Below are 13,933 nucleotides of genomic sequence, written 5' to 3'. Positions count from 1 at the left end.
AACCTAAATTCCTTTCTTTAAGTCTATAATATTCTAAAAATGCGTAGAATGTGCACTACTATAATCCTAGCCTATTATAAATAGGCCGGCGTGATTCTCTCGCTTAACACACACATGTGGTGGGTTGAGGGCTTGATGCAAATTCTGTTTTTTCCATCAATTATTTTTTTTCTTCAAAAATATCCGATTAATTCAGAGTTTTTATCTCGTGGAAAAAACAATTTTGCATCAAGCCCTCACCCCACCACTGACCTCCATGTCACACTATACCACCTCCCTAAATAATTAGTAGAATTTGAATGGCCAGACAACATGTAAAAATAAATAAATAAATAAATTGTAAATGAAGTTGGTACAAAAGGACACTCCTATCGGTCCAGATTTTATACCAAATAGCAGCACTTTTGTGTTATGGATATATTGGTAGACATTAAGAATTCTTTTTGTTATTGCTCAAACAACAAATATATATATATATATATACACACACAAATATATATATTCAAATATTTTCTAAGAAATTAATTTGTATCCTCAAATTTTTTATTATCTCAAGTACAGAGTCATCCGAACGTTACTAGTACCCAATTTAATGAAGAAGTAATAGAATGACAAATTTGTAAATCTCGAGTGTAAAATTAAGTTCAATTCTCCTTCTTCACTAAGAGAAATCCCACAAAATTGTTTCACAACATTTCCGAATATTGCAACAAATAAAACATGCATCACTATAAACACAAACTGAACCTTAATTTTATTTCATTTCTCAAACTCTCAATGCAACCATATGCACTAGAGTGACTATGTTTGCTGCATATACAACAGCTTACAAGCAACAGATCATAAATCCCAATTACTAACTACCAAACACCACCTTATTGATTCTTCTATTGGTGGAAACAATACATATATATATATATATATTATGCATGTAACACACTCTAATGGCCTTAATGCACACAGCTATAGTGAAATAAACCCTAATGAGTATAAAATCTATTATGAAAATCAATAAGGAGCCATTGCAGGTGCAACAATCAACTTTGCAGGCAGCACCCCTCCTGATTTAGGTCCAGGGGCGACAAATCCAGAGCTTTTGATCTCAGTCATTTCACGACGTGCATTTGCTCCTTGTGCTTCACAAAATTTAGGAAGAAATACACCTGACAGGGAACATATGTTAAATGTAAACTTTTATATGATTATTTATAAGCATGCAAGTATATATGTTGAATAAGTTTTAAGCTCCCATGTATGTTATATATATATATATATATATATATATATATATATAGGTTAAGTAGAGCTTTCAAAAAACTGAAAAACGAGAACCAGAATACAGAAACTTGTTTGGTTGTAGTTTTCAGAAAAGGATATAGTTCAAAAAAAGGCTTATTTTCGAGAACTGTCTTTTCTAATAATATATATATATATATTTTTTGGTTCTCTTGAAAAAGGGTATAGTCAAGTGAAAGTTATGCAATACAGTGTATTAGTAGGATAACATTTTGGTTTAGAGAGTTATACATCACTTTTTCTTATTTAACAAAGTATGTGTGAGTAATACCTTCAGCAGCAGCAAGATTGAAGTAGAGATCAACAATGTTGGGGCAGCTATCGTAGCACTGAGGCGAGCAAAGCTTTTTGGCAAAGTGAGACTCCAAAAGAGAGTCGGATGAGATTCCGAGCACATTCCTTTCAAGCCCACAAGCTTCAATGCACTGGTCCGATTCAATCCAGTCCTTCAACTTATCAGCCACGATCTCAGATGTACGGCATGTGTATGCTTCTTCCCCGATTCTGCGCACATGCTTCTCAAGCACGCAACGTTTGCCAGAAGATGATACCGTGAATGCACACGAGTCCTTGTTCAGATTCTCGCATGCCATTTCACCTACATACCGAGATTAAAAACACATGTTAACAACCATCTAGTCTAAAATATTTAAACTGTTGCGGAGTGTGTAACTTTAATAATTTAAACGGTTAAAGTAGAAAGTCCCGGTCGATGATTAAGTCCCTTACAGGGACAACAAACAACAAAGTGCATGGATGTGTATGTTTTTGTCAAAGTAAATATATGTATATATATATATATATATATATATATATATATATATATTTGAATCAAATTGAAATGAGTTGTTTCCTAATTTTTGATAATTTGACATTGGAAAGTTAAAAAAATGATTGCAAGATAAGTAAATGGTAAGACAAGCTAGCAGAGCAAGAGGTATGAGCCAGAATGAGTTGTGTAATTACTAGGTGTTTGTGTGTGCGACATGTGCAATAATATACAATTTATTAGTAATTACAGAAGAACTTTCACTCACCCAGAGTGGCTTGCACACAGAAGGCAAGTGCAAGAACTAAGATTGCTAGGGTTTTACAGAAAGCCATGGTCACATGTGATACCCCCTAATTTTGGAACACGGATTGATCAAGTCCGCGCACAAAATCAAGGGATATCAAAACAATTTAAGTATTTAACAAGCACAGAATACAAAGAAGAATAATAAAGAATAAATAAACCGCTGAAGAAAACTAATAAATAAATATTACTTAATGATTTTCCAACAATTACAATTCGGAAATCCCATAACTCAAGGACCCCTTAAAACATTATCCAATAATCCAATACTATTTAAAAGTACACAAGATGAATAGACGAATGACAGTCTCCCAGCTGCGGATCCTCAACCTCGAGACTGGAACCTCTAATAACCTGAAAAATAAATCGTGGGTTAAACCCTACGAGCAAGTTCACTCTACCAGGCCTCTGAAAACCAATAAGCAGATCATCTCTGATCAAAACCAAACCTAATAAAGTTTTAACTTTAATAAAGCACGATATACATGTATATATATAATTATATATACTATACTAATCACATCCATTAATAGGTTTATTAAATTTCCATACCTATTAAATAATTATTAAAATAATATTCATATCTAGACCAATCTACCATTTCATTTTATAAAAACTCCTTTGACCTTAATCCCATCCTAGTCAGTTGTTTAATCATTTAAACAACAAATTATAATAAAAGAAATACTCTATTTAATCCCAACCCGATAATGATTTTAATTGTTTAAATCACATATCCAAAATCCAAGTTTTGACAAATCATCCACGTCTTCCCCAATATTATTTTATTAATGTAAAATAATACACTAACCAGTAAGTACTAAACTATTCTCATTTAAGAATATCTAACCCTAATCCAATCCATACATACAACAACCATAGATGATATTTTAATCATCTAACCCATAACAACGTAATTATGCTTTGGCAAATCAACCATGCCATTGTAAATATTTTTATTTATATATTGGCAATTCAACCATGCCTCCATAAGTATATTTATTTATACATTGGCAATTCAACCATGCCTCCGTGTATGTATATTTATACATTGGCAATTCAACCATGCCTCCACAGGTATATTTATTCATACATTTAATTAGCAATTCATCCATACTTTCCATATATGTATTCTATTCATACAAATATTTAGGTAATATATTTAATCATTTGACAATTCATCCATGCCCACACTTTAACCATGAATTAACTTTAAAATTAACAATACGCTAAATCATACATAGCCATCACATGCATATTATACGCATATCATTAATTTAACAACCAGCCTATTAAGATATGCTAAATAAGAATGATAATATTAATCATCTTAAATGATTTATATATATATATATACCTACACATATGTTATTTAATGTATATGTGTGTTTAACACCTTCTTTAATAATTCTTTATTATTTAAAATCAATATACATACATACATACATATATATATATATATATATACATATATATATATATATATATATATATATATACACTTCCTTCCATAACAAATTATTAATTTATTATATTTACACAAATTAGTGCAACTAAATATGTCAGAAATAGTTTCCTTTAAATACTCCATATTGGTTTAAATAGTTTTCCGACACTTTCTCACTAAAACATAAATATCTCCTAGTAGGATGGGAATCTGATAATGAAATTGGTACCATTGGAAAGAAGACGAAAAATCCTTGAATTTGAGCTCAAAATGACCTAATTTCGATTTAAAATGACTAAGTTATGACCGTTTTAATTTCTAGTGTCGAATTAGGCCAACATAGTTTCCCACGCGCGCCCACGTGCTTACTATGCACTTGCACGCACTGGATTCAAGCCTCCTTGTGTGCTGGTATTGGCTAAGCTCTTTCAGCTACCGTGAGCTCACCACACTGAATCCATCACTTCCTTTATGCCGCATCCAATGGTCATAAATGAGTGCGCAAATGAACACGCTCACACTAGATTATTTTCTATTAACTATAATAGATCTAAGGTCCAGATCAGCGAGTGCACCATCTTCTCATGGTCTGCAATACACCAAATAATCCCATAGTTGACCAGACCACTTCTATGGTCCAGATACACATGCGCACCAAACTTTTATGCGCCGCGATGCACCATATCAATTCACATAAGTTTAATTAATCAAATGGCACTAATTGGCGTATACACCCTATTATCCTACACCGCGCTGCACTGGATCAATTCTTTATTGTGCCGCCGCTCCACATGCGCCAGTTACCTAGTATATATATATATATATATATATATAATTATTTTCCTAACAAATAATAGGAAAATAAATCCTAATAAATTCCTAAAAATATCAGAAAAATTCCAGAAAATTACAGAACAATTCTAGAAAATAAAGAAACCATAATTAACTCTCTTGGGTCACAAATCCACCTATAGATTGATTTTAAAATATACATAACACCTATATATATCAATTAAAATCCAATAATCTAAAAATCAAATATAATAGTTTATACTTTTTAATTATTCCGATCTAACCATAATTTTTAAACAAATAAATTTAATTAAAGCCTTGATACTCAAGGTGAAATCCTTATGAGTTCTAAGAGGAAAGTTAGAAAAAACTCGCCTGAAGGTTTCGAAACGAAACCGACGCTTTAAGCTTTAATTATCTCTTCCAATTCCGACGTCCTCCTTTTCAGATCCGACCTCCTCCTTGTCAGCCCTTCTTCTTCCTCTCTGTCTGTCTGTTTTATTTTTCTAATGTGTAAAACCTTTAACCCTAAAGCCTTATGTGTATTTTTATACACCTTAAATTCCAAATCCTATTCCAACTAGTATTATGAATTAAAATAATAATCTTTAAATAATTTATATCTATAAACATATATATATATATAAATATATATTCCTTCCATAATTAACTCATTAGTTAATTAAATCATATATACTTATAAATATCAATAAATATATATATATATATATATATCTTTCCATAACAATTATTAATTAATTATATTTATATATAATTATATATATATATATATATATATATATATAATTGATACAAAAGTGATCATTTAAATAATTAAATAACCACGGACCTTCATTAATTAACTTAATAAGGTTTCATACAAGCCCAAGACCACATCTTTTGGTCCAACTTTCCTTAAGCCCAATCCAATTAATTTAAATAAATAAGATAATTAATTAAATACAGAAATTAAAATAACTAATTACATGAAGCACATAAACAACCAAGAATTTACAACTAAGTCATATAATACCAATAAAATCGACATACCAATAATTCAATCAATAATCAACCACACAAACAATCAATCATCATACATAATCACGAAATATAACTTAATTAAAATAAGATAATTAATCTAGCACTCAATAAAATAAAATAAATCATTGAAAAATAAAATAAAATAATTAATCCTAATTAATAAATCTTTTAAAATTATCGGGGTATTACATTCTTCCCCCCTAACAAACGGAATTCCGTCCTCGGAATTCACAAATCCATGAAATAAAAACTTTGATTATTTAATTTCAAATTTCATTATTCCTTTTATCCGTGTGGAAATTAACCCATCCACACATATTCATTATTAGCAGACACATCACGTAATTAGCTAATTCCATATTTATATAATTGATAAATATAAGTACACACTAGAGACTCTCACTGAACTAAAGCAGTTTCAACCGGATAGTGGGTATCTCATGTAAAACGCACACAAAGGTGGTTACGAGTCCTTCTTCTACCAGAGCTCACACATCCTTAAACCCAGCTACCCATCTCAATCGGCAATATACGCCTCCATCCTAACCACTGATCCTGAGACTCAAGCTTATATCATGGCCCATATATATGTGTGTGTATGTGTGTATATATATATATATATATATATATATATATATATATAAAATCCATTATATCCACATAAAAGTAAACTATCCAACCATATTATTTCAATGGCATACCATCCAACTATTTCGTTGACCTGACACAAATAAGTAGGACTTAACGCTATGGTTAATCCGTTCCCTTATAAATATATAGGTAGGACTTAACTTCTTTGGTTAATCCGTCCCTGAAATGCCACCGTCCCATACCGGTGTATTAAACCATACCATTCATAAATAAATAGGTAGGACTTAACTATTCCGTTAATCCGTCCCTAAAATACCTCCATATTATTTTATTGGTGCATAAATCCATAAAACCCATACTTAAAAATTAGGGGAAGACTCAACGATTTACCAATACCTTCTAAATCGATGTCTTACCATTTTCCTGATAAGACTCAATGATTTACCATTAGAACACACTAACGGACCGAATATAGAATACAATGAATCCTAAACTTAAGCTCTAAGTAAAAGAGTACACAACGCGGAAGTCACACAACGAAAGACACCCTAGGGACACTTGAACCTGGAGTGCTCTGATACCAACTGTGATACCCCCTAATTTTGGAACACGGATTGATCAAGTCCGCGCACAAAATCAAGGGATATCAAAACAATTTAAGTATTTAACAAGCACAGAATACAAAGAAGAATAATAAAGAATAAATAAACCGCTGAAGAAAACTAATAAATAAATATTACTTAATGATTTTCCAACAATTACAATTCGGAAATCCCATAACTCAAGGACCCCTTAAAACATTATCCAATAATCCAATACTATTTAAAAGTACACAAGATGAATAGACGAATGACAGTCTCCCAGCTGCGGATCCTCAACCTCGAGACTGGAACCTCTAATAACCTGAAAAATAAATCGTGGGTTAAACCCTACGAGCAAGTTCACTCTACCAGGCCTCTGAAAACCAATAAGCAGATCATCTCTGATCAAAACCAAACCTAATAAAGTTTTAACTTTAATAAAGCACGATATACATGTCTATATATAATTATATATACTATACTAATCACATCCATTAATAGGTTTATTAAATTTCCATACCTATTAAATAATTATTAAAATAATATTCATACCTAGACCAATCTACCATTTCATTTTATAAAAACTCCTTTGACCTTAATCTCATCCTAGTCAGTTGTTTAATCATTTAAACAACAAATTATAATAAAAGAAATACTCTATTTAATCCCAACCCGATAATGATTTTAATTGTTTAAATCACATATCCAAAATCCAAGTTTTGACAAATCATCCACGTCTTCCCCAATATTATTTTATTAATGTAAAATAATACACCAACCAGTAAGTACTAAACTATTCTCATTTAAGAATATCTAACCCTAATCTAATCCATACATACAACAACCATAGATGATATTTTAATCATCTAACCCATAACAACGTAATTATGCTTTGGCAAATCAACCATGCCATTGTAAATATTTTTATTTATATATTGGCAATTCAACCATGCCTCCATAAGTATATTTATTTATACATTGGCAATTCAACCATGCCTCCGTGTATGTATATTTATACATTGGCAATTCAACCATGCCTCCACAGGTATATTTATTCATACATTTAATTAGCAATTCATCCATACTTTCCATATATGTATTCTATTCATACAAATATTTAGGTAATATATTTAATCATTTGACAATTCATCCATGCCCACACTTTAACCATGAATTAACTTTAAAATTAACAATACGCTAAATCATACATAGCCATCACATGCATATTATACGCATATCATTAATTTAACAACCAGCCTATTAAGATATGCCAAATAAGAATGATAATATTAATCATCTTAAATGATTTATATATATATATACCTACACATATGTTATTTAATGTATATGTGTGTTTAACACCTTCTTTAATAATCCTTTATTATTTAAAATCAATATACATACATACATACATATATATATATATATATATATATAATTATTTAAAATCAATATACATACATACATACATATATTCATATATAAACTATATATACACATATATAAATAATTATATATATATATATATATATACACTTCCTTCCATAACAAATTATTAATTTATTATATTTACACAAATTAGTGCAACTAAATATGTCAGAAATAGTTTCCTTTAAATACTCCATATTGGTTTAAATAGTTTTCCGACACTTTCTCACTAAAATATAAATATCTCCTAGTAGGATGGGAATCTGATAATGAAATTGGTACCATTGGAAAGAAGACGAAAAATCCTTGAATTTGAGCTCAAGAATGACCTAATTTCGATTTAAAATGACTAAGTTATGACCGTTTTAATTTCTAGTGTCGAATTAGGCCAACATAGTTTCCCACGCGCGCCCACGTGCTTACTATGCACTTGCACGCACTGGATTCAAGCCTCCTTGTGTGCTGGTATTGGCTAAGCTCTTTCAGCTACCGTGAGCTCACCACACTGAATCCATCACTTCCTTTATGCCGCATCCAATGGTCATAAATGAGTGCGCAAATGAACACGCTCACACTAGATTATTTTCTATTAACTATAATAGATCTAAGGTCCAGATCAGCGAGTGCACCATCTTCTCATGGTCTGCAATACACCAAATAATCCCATAGTTGACCAGACCACTTCTATGGTCCAGATACACATGCGCACCAAACTTTTATGCGCCGCGATGCACCATATCAATTCACATAAGTTTAATTAATCAAATGGCACTAATTGGCGTATACACCCTATTATCCTACACCGCGCTGCACTGGATCAATTCTTTATTGTGCCGCCGCTCCACATGCGCCAGTTACCTAGTATATATATATATATATATATATATAATTATTTTCCTAACAAATAATAGGAAAATAAATCCTAATAAATTCCTAAAAATATCAGAAAAATTCCAGAAAATTACAGAACAATTCTAGAAAATAAAGAAACCATAATTAACTCTCTTGGGTCACAAATCCACCTATAGATTGATTTTAAAATATACATAACACCTATATATATCAATTAAAATCCAATAATCTAAAAATCAAATATAATAGTTTATACTTTTTAATTATTCCGATCTAACCATAATTTTTAAACAAATAAATTTAATTAAAGCCTTGATACTCAAGGTGAAATCCTTATGAGTTCTAAGAGGAAAGTTAGAAAAAACTCGCCTGAAGGTTTCGAAACGAAACCGACGCTTTAAGCTTTAATTATCTCTTCCAATTCCGACGTCCTCCTTTTCAGATCCGACCTCCTCCTTGTCAGCCCTTCTTCTTCCTCTCTGTCTGTCTGTTTTATTTTTCTAATGTGTAAAACCTTTAACCCTAAAGCCTTATGTGTATTTTTATACACCTTAAATTCCAAATCCTATTCCAACTAGTATTATGAATTAAAATAATAATCTTTAAATAATTTATATCTATAAACATATATATATATATAAATATATATTCCTTCCATAATTAACTCATTAGTTAATTAAATCATATATACTTATAAATATCAATAAATATATATCTATATATATATCTTTCCATAACAATTATTAATTAATTATATTTATATATAATTATATATATATATATATATATATATATATATATAATTGATACAAAAGTGATCATTTAAATAATTAAATAACCACGGACCTTCATTAATTAACCTAATAAGGTTTCATACAAGCCCAAGACCACATCTTTTGGTCCAACTTTCCTTAAGCTCAATCCAATTAATTTAAATAAATAAGATAATTAATTAAATACAGAAATTAAAATAACTAATTACATGAAGCACATAAACAATCAAGAATTTACAACTAAGTCATATAATACCAATAAAATCGACATACCAATAATTCAATCAATAATCAACCACACAAACAATCAATCATCATACATAATCACGAAATATAACTTAATTAAAATAAGATAATTAATCTAGCACTCAATAAAATAAAATAAATTATTGAAAAATAAAATAAAATAATTAATCCTAATTAATAAATCTTTTAAAATTATCGGGGTATTACATCACAGCTGTACAGAAAGAAGGTAATGGGAAAGAAGCTGAAATGGGTGAAAGGTTTTTGTGCTTGGTTTAGTTTCTGGTGAAGGAAGAAGTGGAGAGGGCTATATATACTTGTAAAATTGACACTCTGTGATGTGTGTGAAAACAATACGTCGACACTGTGTGATGTGTGTGAAAACAATGTGTCCCTACTTTCAGACGTTAGTGAAGCTGCATTTGGACCCCAAAAATGACCTTTGCTTAGAACTTTTCTATGAACTTCAGTTTAGAAATAGATACCAATTAAGCCACATAATTGTGCAGTTAAGTCTTATATTTTGGCTGCTTTCATTTCTCAATGCCAAATGGAATTGAGCTCTGCCTTGTTTGATCATGCAGAAGTCATCGAAAATTTGGTACATATATTAACCATTTGATGGCGATAACTCAGAGTTAATGATCTTGACAGTAAACCCCATCCCTTTGATGAATGACAGGTCTCTTACAAGGTTAAAGACATGCTATGTGCATAATTGAAAATTTGACCCTCTGTTTGAAAATTCTAAGGCAGCTGTATAGAATTGAAACTTTGAAATTGGAATTAAATAAAATTTTAATTCAATTTTGTTAGTTGTTTTTTTCAATTTCAAAACTCCAATTTCATGCGACCAAACATAACTTTCCCTCCTTATTTATTTATTTATTTAATCTATCGCTTAAGTTTTGTTTCCCATTTTAAATGAAAATAACAATCATATAATCTTCATTATTAAGAATCAATTTTAAAATTATGTTTCCAATTTCAATTTAATTGATTATCAAAATCAAGTTTAAGGCATCATTAAACTAAATCAAAAACAAAAATTAATGAAACTAAATGATAAAAGCATATACAATCACAAGTCGTAGGTTTTTCCAGTAATTTTAATTAACAAATAACACTTCCATCAAATACATGTTTGCACAATTTAAATTACATAATCCTTCTTAATTAGTGTCACTCTTACGTTCTGAGCGTATTTTTGCTCAAATTCTCACTACTTATAACTTAATTTTGTCGCCCTCATACTTCTACTCTCAAATTCGTTCTCCCTCCCACTCTTATTTCACGTGACAGAGCGCGTAGCCCTTTTAACACAATTTTGGCTGTTCCATGGAAGGAGAGAACTTAAGGACTTCACTTGTACTTTAGTAGAAGACCACGTGGGGACAAATAATAGGATTTTTGGTCAAACAAGGCAACTCAATAATACAAGACTTTATGTTTAACGAATTATTTAATCAAAGAGAAGTACGAATTTACAGAGAAATTGTCATTTGGAGTATAGACTTTGTTTCTCTCCGTCATTTACGGGGCAAGCTTATGACCGATGTTTTGTTAGGGCATAGACCACGAGAGAGTTCATATAATTAGTCCACAGACTTTGAGTTTGAAGTGTATAACAAACCTAGGAAAGAATAAGACAATCTGTTATTGTGTGTGACCTCCTTCTAGCCAACTTCTAGAATTACAGGTAGTTTAAAATTTTTAACCAAGTCACGTCCACTCTATTAGTCCACCATTTTTTTTTTAATATTATTATTACAATTATTATTATTATTTTGGGTGTCCCTAGGACTAATTTTCTCTTGACACATGGTAGGGCTTGATGCCACGTGTCAATTTGAGTTCGTAAATGGAATTGAACTCAACACCTGTTGAAAACGGGAGCATTAAAAACATAAATTTTGGATGATATTTGGAATAGATTTCACTAATAATTTTTTGCAGATCTCTAGATGAGCGCGTTTCTCTCTGCAAGGAGATGAACGTGGTATATTTACTTTTTCAAATCCGTTTCCGGATAAATGAGGAATTAGCTCCAAAATGTGGTATTTTGATAAGCCTAAATGGGTATGCAAAATGTGGGAAGTGTTTATCTCACATGGAAAAAAATATTGAAACTAATTGAAATTTAAATAAGTCAAATTTGGGCTTGGGCTTAGGCCTAATTGTAAAGTCCAATAATTTTTTTTATTAAATAGAATCTTGGATTGGGCCTTTAATTTTGGGCTGGACTTATTTAAATGGGTGGTTAGTTTTGAATTTAAATTAAAAGTTAGTTTTTTTTCTAAAGGGTTGCATCTTTTATTCAAAGAATTGCATCTATTTCTAAAGGGTTGCAACTCAAAACCAACAAACATAACTATTCATATGAACCATTACAATCTATTGGAGTGGATGTGTCTATTGGTGAACAGATACGATGTGAACCATTGCAACCTATTAGAGTGGATGTGTCTGTTGGTGACTAGATACCATGTGAACCATTGCAACCAATTAGAGTAGATGTGTCCAATGTGAAGAGATACATATAAATAGTTGTGCCCAATGATGAACAGACCCACCCAATCCGAAAAGGTACATTAATTAAAAACTACTTTTTAGTTTTTTCCAAAGGGTTGCATCTAATCCGAAAAGACACCTTGTTGCTTATAAATACCCCACTTTGGATCATTTGCAAATCATTCATTTTTCAATTTCTTCTATCTCCCTCTCTAGACTTGAACCCAACCCAAGTGGGTTCAAACCATAGGTTAAGTGATCCGAACCACTTAGACCCTAATTCAATTTCATTGAACCATATTAAGATTGGTCCGAACCATTTGATTCGAATTGCACTCAATTCAGCATTTATATAGTATAGATGCATTTTTGAGTCAGAGAGAATATTATACAGATGAGGTTCGCCATATCTACGAGTTTGTAGTGCTGCTACTGGTGGATGTAAACCGTTGTATCATGGGAGATAGACGCCACTGAGTCTGTTAGCATCATAGTGGGGCGAATCTTTCTTAAGGACATAGTATCCAATACTAGCCTCGGTCCAGGTTCATTCCTTGTATATTATTATTATTTAATTGCTTTATTTTGCACATTTAATTAAATATAGAGTTGCATATTTAATTAATGATTTCTTAGTATATTGTTAATTATCTCATGACATATTAGTATAAGGTTTGTTATATCTTAAATGTCATATGAAGCATATATTTATCAACATTCTTAAGACAGACTCGCTCATTGCGTATGTTTTATTATATGCTTCTATTTAAGATATAAACAAGTAGAGATTATACTAATAAATGAGATATAATAAAATAATATTATATACATTATTATATGATAATATGCTAAATATTGATGTGCTCAATATTATGTGAAATTGAAGCATGTTATATTAGTAAATTATTGAATTATTTATATAATTCAATATTGGTTGAATTATTTTAATTTTGTAATATAATATTATGTAGTATATTACATTATCTTAAATTTGTGCCAACTAGAGATAGAAAAAGGTATTTCATTCTTTTTATCAATGATGGCACAAGATGATGTTATCTATATCTATTACGAAGCAAAAATAAAACCTTAGAAATATTTAAACATTACAAAAATGAGGTTAAGAATCAACTTGACAAGGTGTTAAGAAATGATAGAGTTCGTGAATATGAATCATCATGCTGATATTTATTCAGAACATGATATCATTCACGAAGAAATGATGAATGATATGTTGACAAGTTCTGGTTTAACTCAGAATTTGTGGGGAGGAAGTTTTGTTTTCCACAAATTATGTTAT

General features: G+C 30.5%; 1 protein-coding gene across 1 annotated transcript; it reads right to left on the bottom strand.

Moving 5' to 3' along the window:
- Nucleotides 1-725: 725 nt before the first annotated feature.
- Nucleotides 726-10,413, bottom strand: LOC132268666 (uncharacterized). The gene is made up of 4 exons (XM_059769475.1): nt 10,337-10,413; nt 2,334-2,408; nt 1,568-1,894; nt 726-1,163 (listed from the first exon to the last, which is right to left on the bottom strand). Exons 2-4 carry the CDS (start codon nt 2,398-2,400, stop codon nt 1,009-1,011), a joined length of 549 nt encoding a protein of 182 aa, XP_059625458.1. The 5' UTR covers nt 2,401-2,408; nt 10,337-10,413; the 3' UTR covers nt 726-1,008.
- Between the last annotated feature and the right edge of the window lie 3,520 nt (nt 10,414-13,933).

This window comes from Cornus florida, unplaced genomic scaffold (genome assembly GCF_030987335.1).
Source record: "Cornus florida cultivar Cherokee Brave unplaced genomic scaffold, ASM3098733v1 CherokeeBrave_3.0.0_Hap2_Chr08, whole genome shotgun sequence".
Taxonomy (NCBI): Eukaryota; Viridiplantae; Streptophyta; class Magnoliopsida; order Cornales; family Cornaceae; genus Cornus; species Cornus florida.
Note: the sequence above shows the minus strand (reverse complement) of the source record. Positions and strands in the feature narration are given on the sequence as shown.